The 20,935-nt window shown below is 43.1% G+C and overlaps 2 protein-coding genes across 3 annotated transcripts in view; one reads left to right on the plus strand and one right to left on the minus strand.

Moving 5' to 3' along the window:
- The window catches only part of SLC5A10 (solute carrier family 5 member 10), a 203,047-nt gene that overhangs the window by 35,557 nt on the left and 146,555 nt on the right, over positions 1–20,935 (plus strand). The window contains 3 exon segments of the mRNA XM_040356423.1: positions 706–811; positions 1,699–1,779; positions 11,865–12,070. Coding sequence (XP_040212357.1) covers positions 706–811; positions 1,699–1,779; positions 11,865–12,070 — 393 coding nt within the window.
- Positions 18,724–20,935, minus strand: part of FAM83G (family with sequence similarity 83 member G) — an 81,218-nt gene continuing 79,006 nt past the window's right edge. For both annotated transcript variants that reach the window (XM_040356421.1, XM_040356422.1), the window contains one exon: positions 18,724–20,592. In XM_040356421.1, the coding sequence (XP_040212355.1) occupies positions 20,212–20,592 (381 nt within the window). In that variant the 3' untranslated portion in view covers positions 18,724–20,211. The remainder of the gene's footprint in view (positions 20,593–20,935) is intronic.

A 20,935-nucleotide genomic window follows, 5' to 3' on the forward strand; every position in this document is an offset into this window, starting at 1 on the left:
TATCTCCCCTTTTTTAGTCTGTTAAATATACCACTGAAAGGGTTATGTTACATTTGTTTGATAAAGTGCAAAAAATACCTGTTGATCCTAGCAAAAATCCACTGATGCAATGTGCACTCTGCAGTGTTATCTCAAGCCATAATATCAGGAATTGAGTTAGAACTATAGAGCACTTCTGCCTATGTTATGGAGGTGACTAGAGGAGGCAGTGTTCTGTAGTTCTAGCACTTGCCTCCCCGTCCTGGAGTCTCAACGCTACTGAGCTCTATTTACAGGTGACCCTTTGAGACTCTCCCCTCTCGATACAAACTAGAAAACAATAATTGGCTCTAGGCTAGGCCTGGGCTTTCATTTATGTAACAGCACATACATTATATAATGTTAGTTTTACCACTTCTTATGTATGTTATGATATAAGCTTTTGTGGCCCTGTATTTAAGAGGACCTGTGTCTTTTTACCATCCAATTCATCAGTGTGATGCACAATTTGAAGGTTCTGTTATACAAAAATGTCATGATCAGATGGTTGAAGAGTATATTTCAGAAGGACCTTTATAACCAGGAGCTGTTTTTAGTCTTATGTTCACAAACAGGAAAATAAGTGACACCTGGGATCATGGGATGGATTTAGTAGGCAGATGTCTATGGGCTCCCCAAGCTGAGAAGTTCTTTTACAATCCATGTTCCTTTTGTGTTTCTTTACAGACAGACCTGTATTCTGGGGCGCTCTTCGTCCAGGTGTGCTTGGGATGGAACCTCTATCTCTCCACAGTCCTGATGCTGGTGGTGACGGCACTATACACTATTGCAGGTGGGACGGTGACCTTTTTTGTCATATAAGCACAATTGTATTCATGTACAACATCTGGAAGAACAGAAACACATCTGTGCCATTTTCATAGGTTAGAGGAGGAAGCACAACACCTGATTGGAGTCTAGGACATCTCAGACAGTTCTTTTAGGTTCTGGGGCATATTAGCTGAAGGTTAGCCTTATACTGGCAATATCAAGCGCATATTTACCATGGCTATGTATTATTATGAGGGTCTTCCGCGTGGAAGTTACAAAAAAGTTGAAGAGAAGCCAACTACTTTTGGCAACATTTTGGGCAAGTCAATGAGCATATAATTAGGAAAAGTGCCACCTTTATAAAAAACAAGTGGCCTTTATCTATAGTTGGGATCCTAGTCCGAACCCACCCGAGTGAGCCTACCAGGAAGTTGTCACTGTATTGAGCCGATCATAAGTGGACAATACTTTCCTGGCCATTTAGTCACATGTATATACATGCCCCCCTGTCGTAGAATTTTTGGCTGCTTGCAGAGCAGACAGACAGATTTCTTGTCTCTAATAGTAACACATTCCATCTTAGTGAAATAAGCCATCTTTAAGCTAAATAAGTAAATAAAATAGGCAAATTATTGCAGCAATATCTATCATTAATCTACTCCATTGTTTTCACTGAAGTTAATCTCTTAGTGCTCACTTAATTTGTGACAGGTTTGCTTTAAAATAGCCTTTGCTGGTGACTGACTGACTGCATCCCCCCTCGCAGGTTTGGACTGGTATTGCAGCCCAAAAAATTAACTTGCACTAATATCTTCTGACTCTTACGCATTATCAAGTGAAAATCTTTCTAGTGTTTCTAAATTTCTTATTTCTACAATAAATCCAATTTTTTTCACAATGTTCTTTTAGGAGGTCTGGCCGCTGTGATTTACACTGATGCTCTACAAACTGTCATCATGATTGTGGGTGCCATTATCCTGACTATTACAGGTAATTATCAATGTTCCTACCCACTGTACAACTGAGGTATCTATGTAGATTACAGATCTAGAAAAGACGCAAAAGCAATGATAAACCAGTCATATTATTTAAAAATTCAAATGAAAACTAAGGCCCAGATTCACAGAGAGCACGGCGCACATTACGCCGCCATAGAGTAACCACTGTACGCTACTCCAACGCAGCGCAGAGAGGCAAGCATGTAATTCAGCAAGCCAGTGCTCCCAACGCAGCGCCAGCGTGGCCTGGGTTTCTAAGGCATACGCCGGCGTAGGTGGAAGTGGGCGTGACCCATGCAAATGAGGCGTGACCCCATGCAAATGATGGGCCGAGCGCCAGACAGATACGTATCACGAACTGCGCATGCTCCGTGACGTGGACGCATCCCCCTGCGCCTGCTCACAACCACTTCGGAACAACTGCCTAAACTACGCCGGATCACTGCGTACGGCGTGAACGTAACCTACACCCAGCCAGACACACGTCCAACGTAAAATACGCCGGCTTCTGTTCCCTGGTGCTGACCTTTGCATGTCTGCTGCTGGGTTGCACCTCGGGCGCACGTATGTTCGTGAATCGCTGTATTTCCCTAATTTGCATATTTGAATGGCTAATCAATGGGAGCGCCACCATGCGCCCATCCTACGCCGGCGTAAGCAAGTTATGTCGGCGGGGTGAAGCCTGTTTTTAGGCGCATCTTAGTTTGTGGGTCTGGCGCACAGATACGACGGCGCACATTTGCACTTATGTCGGCGTACCTTGTTATACGTCGGCGTAAGTGCTTTGTGAATCTGGGCCAATGACTTTGTATTTTAGGTGGGATAGAGTAGAAAGGGGGTTAGAAACTCGATGATTTTGCTTCATTGGTCTCTTCTGTCTTGTTTATCAACATGCTAATGACATTTTTAAATAAATCACCTCTGTTTTCATTACATACCTTTTTATTAATGGGGATGACATCACTAAGTCACTGTGCAATGCAGGTAGATCAGTGTTTCTCAAACTTTTTTTTCTTGCGCACCTGAAAATATTTGCAATGTAGCCTCACCGGTAGCCATCAATGCAACCTCACCGGTGGCCATCAATGCAGCTTGATCACTACGACAGGGCGAATGGGGTATATGAGGGGGGGAGAAGGGACATGGTGGTCAGCTGGGGTTGTCAGGGTCTCTCACCTGGCAGCTCAGTGGGTCCTTGCATGCCACGGCCTCCTGGGAAGGGGGGGGGGTGGCTGATGCTCCTGGCCATGGGGTAAAGTTTCTGCCAGCGCCCAACCCCGCAGCCTGAGCCAGGGCCAGTCAGGCTGGGGAGGAAAGTAATGATCTTGGCCGTTCTCTAGCCAGGAAATTATACAGTTCTCTCTGACTTGCTGCAGCTTCTAATGCACATTGCAAGAAGCTCACAGTGTGCAGTGAAATCATAGTAAGCCATTTGAGAAGAGGAGATGAGTCTGTACAACTGTGCAAGGCTGAGGGAGAGGTTTTATTTATTAATTTACACATTGATAGTCATAGCAATAAAATGCAGCAGATCGGTGCTTGCTTTCATAGATACGACTGTGATAAACTGAAATGTGATTGGTCATTCTGAATCGCTACACTCGGTACACTCTTGGCACTCTATGTACTGCTAAAGTCTTTATGTGTAGGCATTAAAGAGCCACTGGTCAGCGGTGACGAGGGGTTATGAACCCATTCACACTGATACTTTTGAGTAATGTAGTAAAATGCATTTTGAATGGTGCTACAGTAACACGTTAACGCGTGCGTGCATGTGTGGTAACACACCTCGGTGCAGTGGAACAGGTTAAAGGGGTTGTAAAGGTACAATTATTATTTATTTATTTATTTATTTATTTTTCCTAAATAGCTTCCTATACCTTAGTGCAGTCCTCCTTCACTTACCTCATCCTTCCATTTTGCTTTTAAATGTCCTTATTTCTTCTGAGAAATCCTCACTTCCTGTTCTTCTGTCTGTAACTCCACACCGTAATGCAAGGCTTTCTCCCTGGTGTGGAGTGTCGTGCTCGCCTCTTCCCTTGGACTACAGGAGAGTGAGGATGCTCTCTACATTGCAGATAGAGAAAGGAGCTGTGTGTTAGTGGGCATCCTGACTCTCCTGTAGTCCAAGGGAGGAGGCGAGCACGAAACTTCACACCAGGGAGAAAGCCTCGCATGTGGAGTTACAGACAGATGTTTAAAACAGAACCTGTCAGCCATTTTGTTTTGCTGTATGTCAGTGAGCACCATTAACAGCAAATATGGTGTACGCTGATATCATTACATAGCTATAAATTAGTAATAATCTGATCTGTTATTTCAGTTAGGGTGTGCATTCTATATGACATGGTGTTTCCTGTTCTTCAGTGCTATGGTTACATTATTCATCCAGGATGCTCTTTGTTTTCTATTTTTTTTAGTCAAATACTCCACCCAGCTCATGTGTTCTGACACAAATGGACCAGCAGGACTATGACAATATGATTTGAAAATGCAAATAGTGTTTGTATGTCCTGAAATAGAGCAGGTGCCCTAAGAAAAAAAACTCCCAGTGCAGTGTTGTAGGGAGGACAAACATTAATTGAAAGGCCTGAGAGAACCCTGAGACCAGGCCCCGGGCTGTACAGAGGACAGACTCTCATTGAAAGGCCTGAGAGAAAATAGAGACCAGGCCCCGGGCTGTAAAGAGGACAGACTCTCTCATTGAAAGGCCTGAGAGAATCCTGAGACCAGGCCTCAGGCTTTACAGAGGACAGATTCTCATTGAAAGGCCTGAGACCAGGGCCCAGGCTGAACGGAAGAGAGACATTCATCGAAAGGCCTGAGAGAACCCTGAGACCAGGCCCCGGGCTGTACAGAGGACAGATTCTCATTAAAAGGACTGCGAGAACCCTGAAACCAGGGTCCAGGCTGTACGGAAGAGAGACATTCATTATAAGGCCTAAGGGAACCCTGAGACCAGGCCCCCGGTTGTAGGGAGGACAAACCTTCATTGAAAGGCCTGAGAGAACCCTGAGACCAGGCCCCAGGCTGTATGGAGGACAGATAGTTATTAAAAGACCTGAGAGAACCCCAAGACCAAGCCCCCTGGGCTGTACAGAGAACAGACATTTATTGAAAGGCCTAAGAGAACCCTGACACCTGGCCTTGGGCTGTAGGCAGGGCCGGATTTCAGACAAGGCCAACAAGGCCAGGCCTCGGGGCGGCAGTGGGTGCATGGGCGGCACTGCCGTTGAGAGGAGAGGACACTTTTACTTTCCCCTGTCATGCGGATGGTGAGAGGAGAAAAAACAGAGGGAAGAGGAGGTGAGAGAGTTCTTGGCAGCAGCAACCCCCCTCCCGGTTCTTAATGTCATTTTGTCATTCATTTTCGGCAGCAACACCCCCCCCCCCCACCCTCTTCTCAGTGTCCTGCCGAAAAAGAAAAAGTCCCCCGGCGGATAATGTCCCCCCTGCTGTACTGCGCAGGTGGGGGCGGCATTGAAGGACCTGGCCTTGGGGCGGCAAAGGGAGTAAATCCGGGCCTGGCTGTAGGGGGTACAGGTACAGACATTCATTGAAAGGCCTGAGAGAACCCGGAGACCAGGCCTACTGCTCAGTGAGGCAAACAAGTGTAATATCTCTTAGCTTCCATTCTCATGAGAGAAATGTATATATACATTTATAATAAAAAAAATGGCCCCTGACCATTACTTCTCAGCATGTTATCATAAAAATACAGCGCTCCCATGTTACCATATAAGATTTCCCTTTTCTGCCTCATGCTGTAGCTTGAGCACAACATGTTTCAGTGTGCCATGTTCTTGACCAGTGGTCCTCAATATTATTGATACTAAGGCCCAGTAAATTCTTCTAAAAGTGTAAATGCCCCAGTAAGTAAACAGTTTATGCTCACACAATAAAAAGGCATGACAATGCAAAATATATCATGAAAAGCTTGAGGGGTCTAGATGGGGCAGGGGGGTCACTGTTGGGGGATGGGAGTTCTGTAAAGTGTTGGGGACGAGGTGACCCTGTAAGGAATTTAGGTTTCTGGAAGGAACTGTGGGGGCTGGGGCTTTCTTCAGGAGGCTGGGGACTTTGCAGGGGCACTGTTGGAGACTGGAAGGTACTACTGGGGCTACTGTAGGAGGCAATGTTGGACACTTGGAGGTTTGGGGCACTATGGAGGGACTGGAGGCTCAACAGTAGGTTGGAGGACAATATAGGGGCTGGGTGACGCTGTGGTAGGTTGGAGAGCACGATGGGAAGTTGGGGTTACTGCAGTCCACTATGAAAGGTTTAGAGACCCTGTAGGAGTGAGGTAGTGACCACAGCCCGATGGTTGAGAACCAGTCTTCTAAAATCAGTGATGTGTTCTGCCATTACAAATGGGTAAAATTACACATGGTCATATTTTGTGACCACAGCGGCTCGCCAATCTAATAGAACATTCAGATTTTCTATAGAACAGTTGTTACTAAAAGAGACCGGATATCACATAGTAAATACTTACCTCTCCTCCGAAGATGAACACCGCTGTAAAGATGAAAAATCACCAGCTGAATTCTCTTCAAAAATCTGACACCCCCGGGAGTCTCGCTTTCCTGAAGATGTTTAGAATTAGTGTCTATACTGATGCCATCATTATACATTAGGTACACAGCCCCGGACTTATGGACAGGATGGGGTTAAAAAAGATAATAGGTGAATATTACCAGCTTGCTGAAAAAAAAAAACTTTTTAGTGCTCATTAACTTAAAGCCCAACTCTGAGATAATCATATTTATGGCTTAAAGGGCTTAGTAGTCTCTTCCCTGTCTATGTCTGACTGTTGATAAAACAAAGCCTGTGATGACACTGCAGATTTTTTTTTCCATCGGGTACAAAGGTAAGTACAACACAACAATTTTGAGCATCCCAACTCTTCCTCAGGTGTGGTGTTATTACAAGATAATGATGTGCAAAGCCAGGCACCCCTTCTATATACTCCCATGTTAAATGTAAGTCTAGGCATGGGCACAGTGAGGCATGCAGATGGGACACCCTACGCTTATACTCCAGTCAATACGGTTTCCCAGTTTTTCTTTTGTGATAAAATTGGGTGCCTCGGCTTATATTCGGGTCGGCTTATACTCGAGTATATACGGTATATAGAGAACATTATATAAAATGCATACAACATAATAGCATTTATGGTTTCACAATACAACCATAGAGATGATCACATTCTTTTAGCAATGTATGTGTTTTGTCATATGGGTGTTTTTACAGGTAGCTTTATATAACTTTTTCATCCTATTAAACTTTTTTTGCCTTTTTGAGATGTACTGTGGGCTGGAAGATTTTTTGGCTTGTCTAGTGTGGTGGTGGTCGAGCTAAATTCATGTTTTTTATTCTCGAGTAATTTATTCTGAGTATTGCTACATAAAGTATACACAGGCGCAGTGTGAGATCATTGCCCAAACTGAACTGAAAACTGACATTATGTATTTGCCTGGAGCTGTTTTTATGCTAATAATTCAGCTATTCTGATTCAAGTTGTCTAGTCTTACACCCTTGAGGGGTGATCATTATAATTGACAATTATTTCATAACTGTTTATATAAACCCTGACTCAACAACTTTTGCCTGTTTATCTGCTAAATACACCACTGAAAGTGTTTTATTATATCTTTTTGATAAGTGCAAAGAATACCATATTTTGCTAGAATTATTGTAAACTGACAACTTCCTGTGCTCTCCGCAGAGAGGTAGGAGCTAAAGAGATGAGGGAGGAGGGGTTATGGAGATGAGCAGAAATCTGTGTTCTTTGTAATCCATCAGAAATAGGCAGGGCGGACACCATGTGCTTTGGAATTCAAATCTGTGTAGTCAGGAAAAAGGTAGGAAGCACACCACACTCCATCCTAACCACTTCATTCTAGAAAAAGTAGACACCCTGGAGAATAAAATAGTGACAGTTGCATTTTTTTTATGCCACCTTGGTACAATGGATTACCAAACTCATATTTTCAGTAAAAATAATAAATACACTAAGGTTAATTTTAGTACAGAGAAATATAATTACACATTTGTATTTTATAAAAAAAAAAAGGATGAGGTTGTACTGTGTAAATAGATACCCAACATGTCTAGACTTAAATTGCGTGTGCCAGTAAATTGGCAACACACTTAACCTCCTCCTGCCAGTGCTATAGCCAACGGTGCGGGCCTTAATTGCCGGGAGGGTGTCTATATATGTCCTCCCGAGATCGGCTGATCCCGGCCACTTGCCACATGATCAGCTATCATCCAATGACAGCTGATCATGTGATGTAAACAGTGGATTGGTAATCGCCTGTTTTTCCCAATCACCGGCTTCTGCCAGAGGGACATCGGTCCCAAACAGGGAGAGCCACTGCTGCATATCAGTGCAGCCTCATTAGTGCACATCAATGAAAGAGAAAAATTACCTGTTTTCAAAATGTGTATGTGTGTGTGTGTGTGTGTATATATATATATATATATATATATATATATAAAATGAAACTTTTGGTCTTTTTTAGTTTTGTTTTTGAAAAAAAAAAAAAAAAAACACATCAGTGATTAAATACCACCAAAAGAAAGCTCTATTTGTGTGAAAAAAAATGACAAATTTAATTTGGGTACAGTGTTGCATAATTTAGCAATTGCCATTCAAAGTGTGGCAGCGCTGAAAGCTGGCCTGGGCAGGAAGGGGGTTTAAGTGCCCAGTAAGCAATTGGTTAAACGCCCCTATAGGTCATCAGTTTAAAGTAATCCATGGATTATCGACCTAGAATTATTGCAGTCACTGCATGCACGGCAATATAGTACCAGTGTAGTTCTATTGCCGTTTTCACATGTAGGTGCCCAAACATATGTGGTTGTATGCATGTGCGTGAATGTGGGGGACGGGAGGCTTTACTTTTTTTTTTCACTCTAAAATATATAACTTTATCGGCATCACATGGGGACCAAGTGCCCCCTATGTGATAGGTTGAGACAGCTTCTCCCATCAGGGGTCTCCCCTGTACTCTAATGCAGTTAATGGAGCCCAGATCGTGCTCCATTAGCTGCTTCCCCAGCCAGTGTTCTGCTAAAAACGTCAACTCGCCCAAATCTCCAACCACGTCACTTCCGGTGACTCTCCAGCAGCAATAATTGGAGATTTCGATGAGTTGCCTGTTTTCACAGAACAGCGGCAGCTTATACAGTACACCAGTGGTCATCAACGCTGTCCACAGGACCAACTAACAGGCCAGGTTTGCAAGATAACTGAAATACATCACAAGTGATATTATTTGCTGCTCAGTGATTGCAGTATTCTAGTCTGCATCTCCCCCAAGGTAATACATAAAATCTGGCCTGTTAGTGGGCCCCGAGGACAGGGTTGATGACCACTGCAGTACGCTACAGGACAAGTTGGCCGTTTTGACAGAAAACCAGGTGAGGAGGAAAAAAAGTTGTCGCCGCCTTTGGAGGCGGCCATGTTGTGGGTTAGTATTGCAGACTAACATTGTCCAATCATATGGTGTACCGTAGTGCAGTGGTCATCAACCCTGTCCTGCAGGGCCCACTAACAGGCCAGGTTTTATGTATTACTTTGGGGAGATGCAGACTAGAATACTGCAATCACTGAGCAGAAAATGATATCACCTGTGATGTATTTCTGTTATCTTGCAAACCTGGCCTGTTAGTGGGCCCTGCAGGACAGGGTTGATGACCACTGCCGTAGTGCATACGCTGCTGCTGTTCTGTCAAAACAGCCATCTCTTCCAAATCTCCAAGTATTGGTGCTGCAGAGTCACCGGAAGTCAGGTGGTTGGAGATTTTGGCAAGCTGGAATTTTGGTCAGGGACAGACAGCTCTGGACCAGGAAGTGATGTAATATTTGTGACTTCCTGGTTCATTCACGAGAAGGAGGTTCAGTGAATAGATTCTCCCTTCACCCTACACCCAGTTACATCTTCCCAGTGCGTGGATCGTTCTTCAGAGCAAATGAGCCCTAAAAGAAAGCTCAAGGATGCACATAGCAGCCAATCACTTTCATCTTTTTTTTTTTTTTACTTTATACTTAAATTATGAACTACAGATTCTTGTTGTTGGAGGCAACAAAATTTGTTGAACGAGGCCAAACATTTCACCCAGCAGTGACATGCACAGGAAAAAAAAATCACGACACCAGGCAAGATTTTAAAAACGGCTCAAAAATTATAATACACCATACAAAAATGATTATCTTATCTCAGAACTCCCACATACACGGACTTAATCCATACGGTAGTGCAAAGCACAGTGGCGATGTGTTAAGCACAGTAACCCATAGCAACCACATATTGTTTAACAAACGAGACTCAAAGATAACTTCTGATTGGTCGCTTGGGATTACTGCACGTTGCACTTCCTGCTTGATTAAGCCAATGAGTCTGCCAAAATGGCTAAACGGGTGGCTTTAAAGGGCACACAATCCAAATGGTCACACAGTTTATCATATTGCTTGACAGCTCCACAATACAGCCACCTGTTTCCGTGTGCAATATGCCTAACAAGTCGTCTTATTGCTATTGTACACCGAGCCCCTGAGGACACATCGACAAAGTGTTCCTAGACAATCACGCAATTTGGATACTGTTACAGACAGAATGGACGCTTGCCAAGAGCTCACCTGACTAAAACAGGATTACTAGTGTCAAACATAGTCGTCTCGATGCAGCCTATTTGTTACCAAAGCTGCAAAAGACACCTGATGTGATATTTACAAAAAGGATTTATCTGCTATAAACAAAGGTTTGGAAAAAGTGTGCAAAATGCTAGCCGTTAACCCTGTGACATTCTACCCGTCGCTACTGTCATATGATAAAATCAGCTGCCGCCCTCTGAAGTGTTGCTAAAACCATGGGAATATATTTATTTAAATAAAAAATAGCATTGCTATTCATCCTGTGAAACCGTGTGTACATTTGTTCTGTGCAAATAAGGGCAAAAACAAATGTTATTAGGCTATTATCTCTCCAGGTCAAATGTCATTCATTCACAATAGCATGAATCGGGTAAATATCACATTATGGCCACTAGATGGTAATGATGAGCATTGGGAAAAAAAGTATTTCCTATGAATATCTACTCACCATAGTGTGATACTATCCTGACTAACTCTATTCTGTATGAACATAGCCTAACATAAATGTTTTGCCCTCATTTGCAGTGATCGAATGTACATGCAATTTTTTGTTCATATATTTTTATTGACGTATAACAACTGACATGTCAAGGTACATAAAAAATAAAAAAAACGGTACTGAATTCTTGAATATAAAGTATTAAGTAACATATCATATGTAAGTAACAATAAGGATTTACGTATGTAGCAATGTGTTGGGGCCCTTTCACACATGCGGACAGTATGTCTGTATTTCATCCATCCGTTTTTGGTCCCGCTATGGTCCGATTCTGCAGACGGAGGAAAATCCTATTTTTCCATCCATCTGCGGATCGGATTGGGTGAACACTGACAGACGGTCCGTGTTCATCTGATCCCCCCCCATAGAGGAGAGCGGAGATCTGACAGGGCGGTCCCTGTCATCTGCCAGCTCAGCGGGGATCAATGGAGCAATCCCCACTGAGCAAGCGGATATTTAAGGAACCGATCCTCATGGGATCCGATAGTGTGAAAGAGCCCAAACAGAGGAAGTTCTAAAAAAGTTGGGCTTTGAGTCCGCATGAAAAAGGTAATACAAACTTTGCAACAACTTTAATAATATGGAGCGACAATTAGTACCCCGAATAGAGAGGGGGTGTCGTCTAATGTTGGACAGAGATAAGGCCGTAGCTAGGTATGGGGACATGGATTGATGTATTATTCATAACCAAGGAGTCGTTGTCTCCATAGGCGAGACTTAGGTTAGAGGGCCAGAAGTTCATGTCCAACTTAACAAGTAGATAACAGTATGTAGGACAGTATAATGTACATGCAATTTCACAGGAGAAATGGCTCTGCAAACTTTTTATAAGTTGCACCCTACAGTGTAGATTTTGAGCTGCCGAACAAAAACTGATTTGCATTTACAATTTGTGCTTATTTTCCTCTTTATACAGCTTTTAACGAAATTGGGGGCTACCAAAATCTACAGAAGGCTTATACTGAGGCTATACCAATGCTAGTGGTCCCAAACACCACATGCCACCTTCCTCGGTCAGACGCCATGCACTTATTCCGAGATCCAGTCAACGGCGACCTTCCTTGGACAGGAATGACCTTTGGTTTGACCATCATCGCAGCTTGGTACTGGTGTACTGATCAGGTAACAACCATTGGAAGATAGTGGTTTACCAATTGCCAAACCAATGTAATAAGAAGCGTTCCAACTAGATTTCAAATTGGCTAGCCAAATTTCAAAGCGACAAAACGGCAGATATAAAATGGCCGTGCATGTGTCACCTCAAAAGCAGGCTCAGCAATTGTCAATAGCTTAGTTTGGCTCTACTGTCCAATTTCTATCAGGTGTCTACAATAAATAAATCAAGCCCCCCACTGTTAAAGTGCATGAGTATTTTATACACATAGCAGCGCCTTAAAAATTATACAAAGAATATAAGCCAGATTCGGTTTAAAGAGACCCTGTTACCTGAGCATTCATTTCAACAAAAATTATCCCATGGCATTATAGGCCTTTGATATTTTAGGCATGTTATTTACCTGTGAAAGCCTCATATGTGTAGACATCCAAAAGCCTAGAGACTGCTGCTGGGTGCCACCACCATCTTGGATGTGATGTCAGCTCCCCCAGCAGACTTCGAGCTTTCAACCTTTTTACTCGAGAAGAGCCCTTGAAATAAATATCAGGTTTAGGAGAACCCCTGCTAAGAATAATGTATTGGGGTCAGTGGGAAACACACCCTCTTTACAGTAGAGGTCACAATACCATCCTAAAAGACCGCTAAAAAGACCATTGATATTATGCTGCTGGCTCTTCCAAGCGATATTATGCCTTGTTTCCACTGAAATGAACGGTTCGGGTCAGTAAGTTTGGAACGGTTTAGAATGGACCGGTCTATTCTCGTGAGCATTTCCACTGCAAATCGGACCGTCTGGGACCATACAGGATTTAGAAAAAATGCCTAGTGCGTCCACCAATCAGTGGAATGTATTGCATCTCCTCCCCTAATGGAACCGTTCCATTTTCTATGGCCCCACATCTGAAGCAGGACCCAGAATGGTCCGGTACGGTTCGGTTTAATGGCACACTTTCATAATGGAAACACCCAAAATAGCGTACCGAACCGATCCGCTCAGTGGAAACGAGGCATTAGTAACTGGAAATTTTCAGCCACCATTAAATGGGAGGTCAATCCACCACAGCTCAAGGCAACCTCTGGAGGAACGCTAGGGTTCCAAGGAACCTTGGTTGAGAATGGCTGCTCTGTAGTATTCCCCTTCATTCCCTTGTGTAGATAACCCAAAGCTCCGAGACTGCTGCTGGTCAAATGCCATTTTGAATGCGATATCAGCAGACTCAAAGCCGTCACTCGATAATTATGAGGACCAGGGGAAACCCTGCTAATAATTTATTGGGGGCAGTGGCAAACCTACCCTCTTTACAGTGGTGGTCACCATACCATCTTTACAGACAGCTAAAAAGACTATAGATGGTATGCAGCCGCTGGCTCTTCTAAGTGATATTGGTCCCTGGAACTTTTCAGCCACCATTAAATGGGTGGTCAACTCACCACAGCTCAAGGAACCCTCAGCAACCTCTGGAGGAACCCTAGGGTTCCAAAGAACCTTGGTTGAGAGTGGCTGCTCTATATTATTCCCTTTCACTCCTCCACTGACAGCTGGTTATGTAGGAAGGTGGAGGGAGAGGCAAAGGATCTGGGCCAGCATAGAGAGTAATTGGGCTGTCCCAGAAGAGGCAAGGACTATGATGTGAAAGGAGGGATTGGGCTGTGCTAGGCAATGGACTCCACCTGGAATAATCACATTTTCTAGCAAGTTTAAAGGCACAATGCAAGGCAATACAAAATCATCAATAAAAAGGAAACAAAAAAAACACTGCCAGTTAGCATTTAATATCTTTAAGTTGGTGACAGGGTCTCTTTAAAGACATAACGGTAACCTGCACTGAGAGAAAGCTGTAGGCTACCATTACTATTTCCCTGCCTGACATGATGATCCACTGGCTTCAGTATTTTCTAAATTAATGGCCAGGAACAAGTAGATCAGGAGTTATATTCGAGTAGGACTCAACATACTGCCCAGGTCACTGTCTCAATGTATGGAAACCACAGACAATCCAACTAACTTGCATTTTTCAAGAGGTCAGTAGTGGCAGTCTTATATTCATTATAGTACAGCTTTTCTTTAAGGTGGGACAAGTGGTACTTGTCGCATATCCGCTGCCATCCCCCAGATGTCAGGAAGGACAGATGATATGGACCCAAATGACTCAATTCCCTTTGCAAGGCAACAGTGCCTGCTACACTAAAGCCTCGTACACCCGATCGGACATTTCGACAACTAAACCGTGGATTTTTTTTCCGACGGATGTTGGCTCAAACTTGTCTTGCATGCACACGGTCACACAAATGTTGTCGTAAATTAGGAACGTGAAGAACGCGGTGACATACAACACATACGACAAACCGAGAAAAATGAAGTTCAATAGCCAGTGCGGCTCTTTTGCTTGATTCCGAGCATGCGTGGAATTTTGTACACACGCTCGGAATTTCCAACAACAAAACCAGCTCTCAAATTTGTTGTCGGAAATTCCGACAGCAAATGTCCGATGGAGCTTACACACGGTCGTAATTTCCAACAAAAAGCTCCCATCGAACATTTGTTGTCGGAAATTTTGACCGTGTGTACGCGGCAAAAGACTTGCCTAACTCTGCATGCTGATATGCTTTTATTGCTCCCTCGAGTAGGCATGATGCACTTTTATATTCAATGCCCTTGCTATAGGTGTAGGCCATTTACCTACCAAAGCCAGAAAACTCCCAGAGATTACATCATCATATCCTGTACACTCTCAGCTAATTCAAACCTTCTTGCGTGAACTTTCAGCGATGGAGAAGATAGTGGACCACACATGTGCACAGGGTTTAAGAACTCGTTCATGTGATGGTGAAGGCCAGCAGTAATGGCTCGGAGTGTCTTAACATACTAGCAACAAGGCAGGAGGAAAGAATGCCCATCTGGGTGTTTTTGGCCATGCTTTAGGGAGGTACTTGCATAGATGATCTACACCTATAGCAAAGGCTTTAGTCAAAGCTGCAGTTTGTTTTTATCTACAAATGCCCATTATGTACATAGGCAATTTTTTTGGTAACGGTAAACAAACCCCTTTAAAGGTTTCATGTGTGCAATGATGAACTTGAAGGGTTCAAACTAACGGACGGGTAGAAATGTAGAGTCAGGAAGCATACATGTATTGATGCCCTACACGTCCTATTCCTCTGAATTAGTGCCAATAATCCAAAATTTGCCAGGACATGTTTGATTTTACTGCAGCCAACAAGAGCAAAATAAATTCAGGTGTAGAAATAACGACCATATACATAATTGTAAATCTTACCATAAGTCACCAATTTTTTATTATCTTATTTTTTGTTTCATGTTAAAATAGTCACTTCTCACAAACAAATTCAAGAGTACATCTCCATGTCTACAAACAGTGACCTGCATCAAAGTTCACACTTGTGCGGTACAGAAATGTGCTAAAAAAAAGGGAATTTTTAGTTTTTTTTTGCAGGCACAATGCAGGGTCATTAACTGGTAATGACACCCCTAAGCACCTTGCTAAAGTGCTAGAGAAATTGCACAATAAGACACATGGTAAAGTATCATGCGTTTTTCGTGTGGTGCAATTTTGGCCTTGTTTAAGTATGCGTTGAGGACAGTGCACCCACACAGATGTCAACCTTTGAGAAGTGGCTGTCTCTATGCAGCCGCTGCATCCCAATTGCCATCAGTGGGATTGCCTGCATGGATCACCTGTGCATTGCCATGTGAGTTAGCAGAGTCTTGCTTGGGTGTATGCTACAGAATGCCCTGTGTGAGTGAGGCCTTCTTTGGTGAAATTTAGATGTGGTAAGCAGCCCTTTGAAAATAATAGGCTGCCTTAGCGCAATGCAAGGTAATGCATGAACATTGCCACATTGCACACATTTGTGAACCTAGCCCTTGGGCTTTTGTAGCGTTACCGATACACACAGATGGCAGCCATTTTGTGAGGTTAGCCAAGATTCCAGCATAAACAGTGCACCTTGTCAATAGGAACATGTGGCCTGATTTTTTGTTCTGTGATGTTCTTAAGTGAATGTATAAGCAGACTATGGATTCACACAAAATGGCCGCTGCACTCCATAGGCAACTTGTGAACTTCTAATGTATGGCCTGTGAGAACATCAGTTGTGAGAAACTAGGATTGCCTTAAATAGTACATAAGTACCTTAAAACTGTTGCAATTTCTCTCACATACAGAGATCCAGTATATTATATACATACATACACACATATATACATAAACTTACATATTCACATACATACAATTGCAACTAGCTTAAAACAGTAAACTATTCCAGGAGAACCAGGTGGAAATAAAACACATTAGCAAAGCTTAGCTTGAGGAACACACAGCTCTTTGAACCTGTTATCCGAGGAGAGGATGGACAGTAGCGGTGCTGGTCATTTACGGTGATGTGACTGGGAGACACGAATGTGCCTCATGACTGAAAATGGCTGAATGCGTGTCAGATCTCCGACTCGGGAATAGAAAGGTACAATTCGGTTGGTTGCCACAATGGACGCAGCCATTGTCTTTTACCCTGAGGTCCAAAAAACACTTGCAGTAACACTTTCTAGTTAAAGGGCATGTCCAGCTAAAACTTTTCTGGTGAGCGTGAGGGGGGAATGCGAAGGATTAGATCCTTCTGTGAAGTTTTCACTGCTAATTGGGTCTCTATTGCGAGGGCCATACACGCATCGACAAATGATAGATTTCTTTTCTGATCGATTTATTCCTTTCAGAAGATATCGATCTATAGTAAGCAACCCAATCCCAGGGAATCAAATTTCGATCCATAATTATTGATCGTATCTGTTTCAACCATGTAATCTGATTAAAATACGATTGTATTCATGAACAAAGTATCTTGGTGCTGCCAATCAATGCAAAACAAAAATTGCTGCCCTGTTCAAATCAGATTTAAACCGAGTCTGATGTCTCGTACACACGGCCAGGATTTCCAACGGGAAAACTGAAATGAGAGCTTTTGGCCGGGAATCCCCGCCGTGTGTATGATCCCTCGCAGTTTTTCCAACTGGAAAACTGCCAAAAACCGCAGGCAAAAAAGAGAACTGGCTCTTTTTTTTCTCGTCGGGATTCCCGACTGACTTTTTCCCGTCGGAAATCCAGAGTGTGTGTACGAGGCATAAGGTCGAATTTCGAAAAAATAATTTTCGTTCGTATTTCGCACCATTAGTGGGCTGCAGCAACAGCCGATTTTCACGTGCCCACTGAATTTTAATAAAACGGACATGTTGGAATTTTTTTTGAAAAAGGAACGATTTTCTAATCAATGATGGTAGAATTGTGAGAGAAATGTAATCGAAACTTCTTTTCTGTAGGAATATGAGGTGAAATTGAAGGTTTGGTTGTTCGAATTTCGAAATCGATGGTGGCTCCATCGGATCACAAAATGCACACTTTTTCTGATTTTCAAAAGAAAATGCTTTCGAAATTCGACCATGTATGGCCTGCCTAAGCCCTGGTTCACACTGGTGCGGCTCTGAAATCGTGCTACTTCAACGCGATTTTAAAAGCTGCAGATGAGTGGGATTTGCAACGCCGATTTCATTGCAGCTTGCGAATTTGTTTTTACAGAAGACTATGCAAGTTGCAATGAAAAGCAGCAAAAATTTGTGCAGGAACTTATCATAATCGCTGCAACATGGGTTGTGACGATATAGACGGTTCCATTGCCAGGAATGGGGGTGAGACTTGTCATTTGCTTTGGAACTGTCCAATTGCATGACAAGTCGCACTGGTGTGAATGGGGGCTAAATCGATATTAAGGGAAGTGCAAATGCTACTATTAGTAGGCTTTACCCCCCCCCCTTCCCCCCTTAGGCTGGCCATAGGTTACTTTGATTTTTTTTTCCTCCACCACAGGTTAAAAGGAAAGAAAATTGCTTAAATCCCCCCTGCTGTGCTATTGTATTCTGATGTCGGGAAGTTTCCCCAATCATGGTACCACTGTGACAGAAATTTGTACTTTTCCCTGTGCTGCGGTTGCAGATTTTCCCTCACTTCCTGTCTAATGGAACCAATGTCACCAAAACAGAAAGTGGGGGGAAATGGAGCCCCAGATGGCAATTAAAACGTGGTAGGGTTTCCAATCCTTCCTCAAACTAAAATGAAAAGCTTTGGCTGGACATAGATTTTTAATTAACAATATTCCTGTCATGTACAAATCCCAGAGGCAGCCATTTTAGATGGGTTGGCCATCTGGTCCTTATAATGCCAGTTAGTATATACAGCACAGGCTGTGACTTTGAGGCGGCCATTTTTGTGGGTTAAACCATACCTAGCAAAACGGGCCTTCTGTGGTGAATTTTGTAAACGGAAACTGTGTTGCGTTTTCAATTAATCTATGAAGGTAAAAATTGGATGGCCATTTCCTTTCATATCCTGTTACATACAAGGCCTATTGTAGTATACTGCTGTGTTTTCAGGATATGGTTGCCATTTTGTGACAGGACAGGCCTCATTTTCATAAGCAATGATTCAATTCACCACACAAAATGGCCGCCTCCCTTCACTGAGGTGAAGGGGGTACACTTTGCCCAAACCATCCACTTTCTTCACTCACTTCCTTAATCTCTCTGTGCGACTCCCTAGACAGTAGGGCCAAAACGTTGACCCTTTTCACAAAAAATCTTTCCATCTTTAAACCAAGTTGGCTTTTGTAGTTGAAGTTTTACTCCTCAAAAACAAACGAGCTATGAAGACCTTTGTTTTCAGCCTGATCATTCTGTCGCTTACTGAAGAGCTCAACTTAAGCAGCACCAATTAAAAGAGATTCGTAAAACTAAACTTAAATGTTCTAAATGAAACAACTAGCCCATAATCCTTAAAGTGAACCTGTCATTATACAAATATGAGAGTTGGTAATGCTGACATGTCTTTAAAAAGGTGCAAATTCTGGAGCAGTCATTATCTTTATACCATTAGAAATAAATTGTCCCAAAATTTATTTTGACAAGTTTCCTAAACTTATTAGCATTAGCCAGAGAAACGTTCTTATTCTTAGGTGATGCAAGTCATAGAATTCAATCAGAATACATATTTTACTAATAGGCTGAGTAGAGTGAATTCTGAAGCCCATTTAAGGTTTTAAGCATTTTTTTTTCTCCTTATATAGTTCTTTACTGCCATAGGTTATATTTTAACCACTTCATGACGGGTGGACGTCCTTGAATTTCATCTGTTATACTGGAATGATGCCTTCAGCTACAGGCATCATCCCGGTATCTTTTTCTTCAGCCAAACATTTGCCGTGTTGTAAAAGCCTTCCTAGCGGCTCATTAACAGCTGGATTGCTTTTACAGTAGGCAGGAGGGGATGTCCCCCTTCCCACCTCCCATTGCCCACTGGCACCTCTCCGGGCTCTTCCATGTGATTAGGGTGCCCAGTATCCAATGTGGCAGTGCAGCTGGGTTTCCATAAAGATGGCCGTGGACCAGATGGTCCCCAGCCATCTCTAGGGTGCTGGGAGGCCAGAAGCGATATCATGATGTCACTTCTGGAAGATGTAAACACTGCCATTATTTTCTGGAATGTTGAGGTTATTGACAGGGCACTGGCGAGATTGCCCAAACTGCTGGCCATACACAACTCATATAATAGGAAAGTGGAGACTATAAATAAAGAGGTTGTTTTTACAAAAAGTCTATGAGATGGAACATTTCAGGGACTTGTTGGGCTTTATGAATAAGAACTCTCTTCTCAGTAAGGCCACCACATACAACAGGTTCACTTGGAGAACATTGGGCAGAGTCTCAGACCTGTAATAATATATTTTTCACAGAGAAATTAAACCAGTCTACGCAAACAATAAAAATTGACCTGGTTCAATGTAAACATAAAGCGCGGTAGTGCAGTAGATGCAGAACCAGAAGAACAGGCAGAGAAGGTTGACATGAAAATCCCTCATAAAACTTCTGCACACCTCACCAAGTATTTACAAGTTTCAGGCAGTCCATGGTCAGCACATGGTCGTGGCATTTTCGCAGAACATAAAGGCCATGGTAATGGCCACTCGTGATTCAGGCACAGTCCTTCATACATTCATATAATGTACTCTTCCATGACCGCGTTTGTAGATTAATCTTTGTCCCTTCACACAAGATTGAATAGGCAAGTCTATAAACGCAGCTTTTTTACAGGTCCTTGTGCCCCGGTGGGCCATGACTTCTCCTCCGAGAGTCCAGGTTTGTTGTCCCAAGCTTACTCTTGAGGTGTTTGGTTTGGGAGAGCTTAGAAAAGGGAATTCCAAATGGAGTTGATGCATTATCGGTGGGCACGGGGCTCTGAGACCCAGGGCTAGTGTATCCTTTGCCATAGTCCTTGGCGCTCCACAATCCAGGTCTTGACGCAAGCCCTTCAGATTTTCTGTTGACATGGCGGTATGCGCTGGGGCCATCCATGCCTACTTCTCTTTGGCCCCTGTCATTGCCTACGTTCCGAGCCCCGTGCTGCGAAGAGAATCGGTCATATCCTCCTGGGGGCCCGTTGGAAGTGTACTGGAAATTGTTTTTCTCCTTGAGGAGCAGAAAGAGAAGGAAAGCGGGTTAGTAAAACAGGCAGCAGGCTAGATTAGTCAGTTAGGAACACAGATGTAAAACCCAACACACACATGCGTTGAGGACATATAGCACAGGCCAACGATAAGAGAGAATACTATAGCAAGCGACTTCTAAAGAACTATTCGTGTGCTAGATGACCACATTATATTATTCCATTATACATTTTAGGAAGACTTTAATCTTTAGCAATTCATTGTAGCTTTAATGGAATTCCTATACCAAGTACTTGTGAATTCCCCTCTTCCTGTTTACAGACACTTCTCTTTCCAGATGAGAGTTTCTGCACCAGGAAATACAA

Source organism: Rana temporaria, chromosome 6 (genome assembly GCF_905171775.1).
Source record: "Rana temporaria chromosome 6, aRanTem1.1, whole genome shotgun sequence".
Classification (NCBI taxonomy): Eukaryota; Metazoa; Chordata; class Amphibia; order Anura; family Ranidae; genus Rana; species Rana temporaria.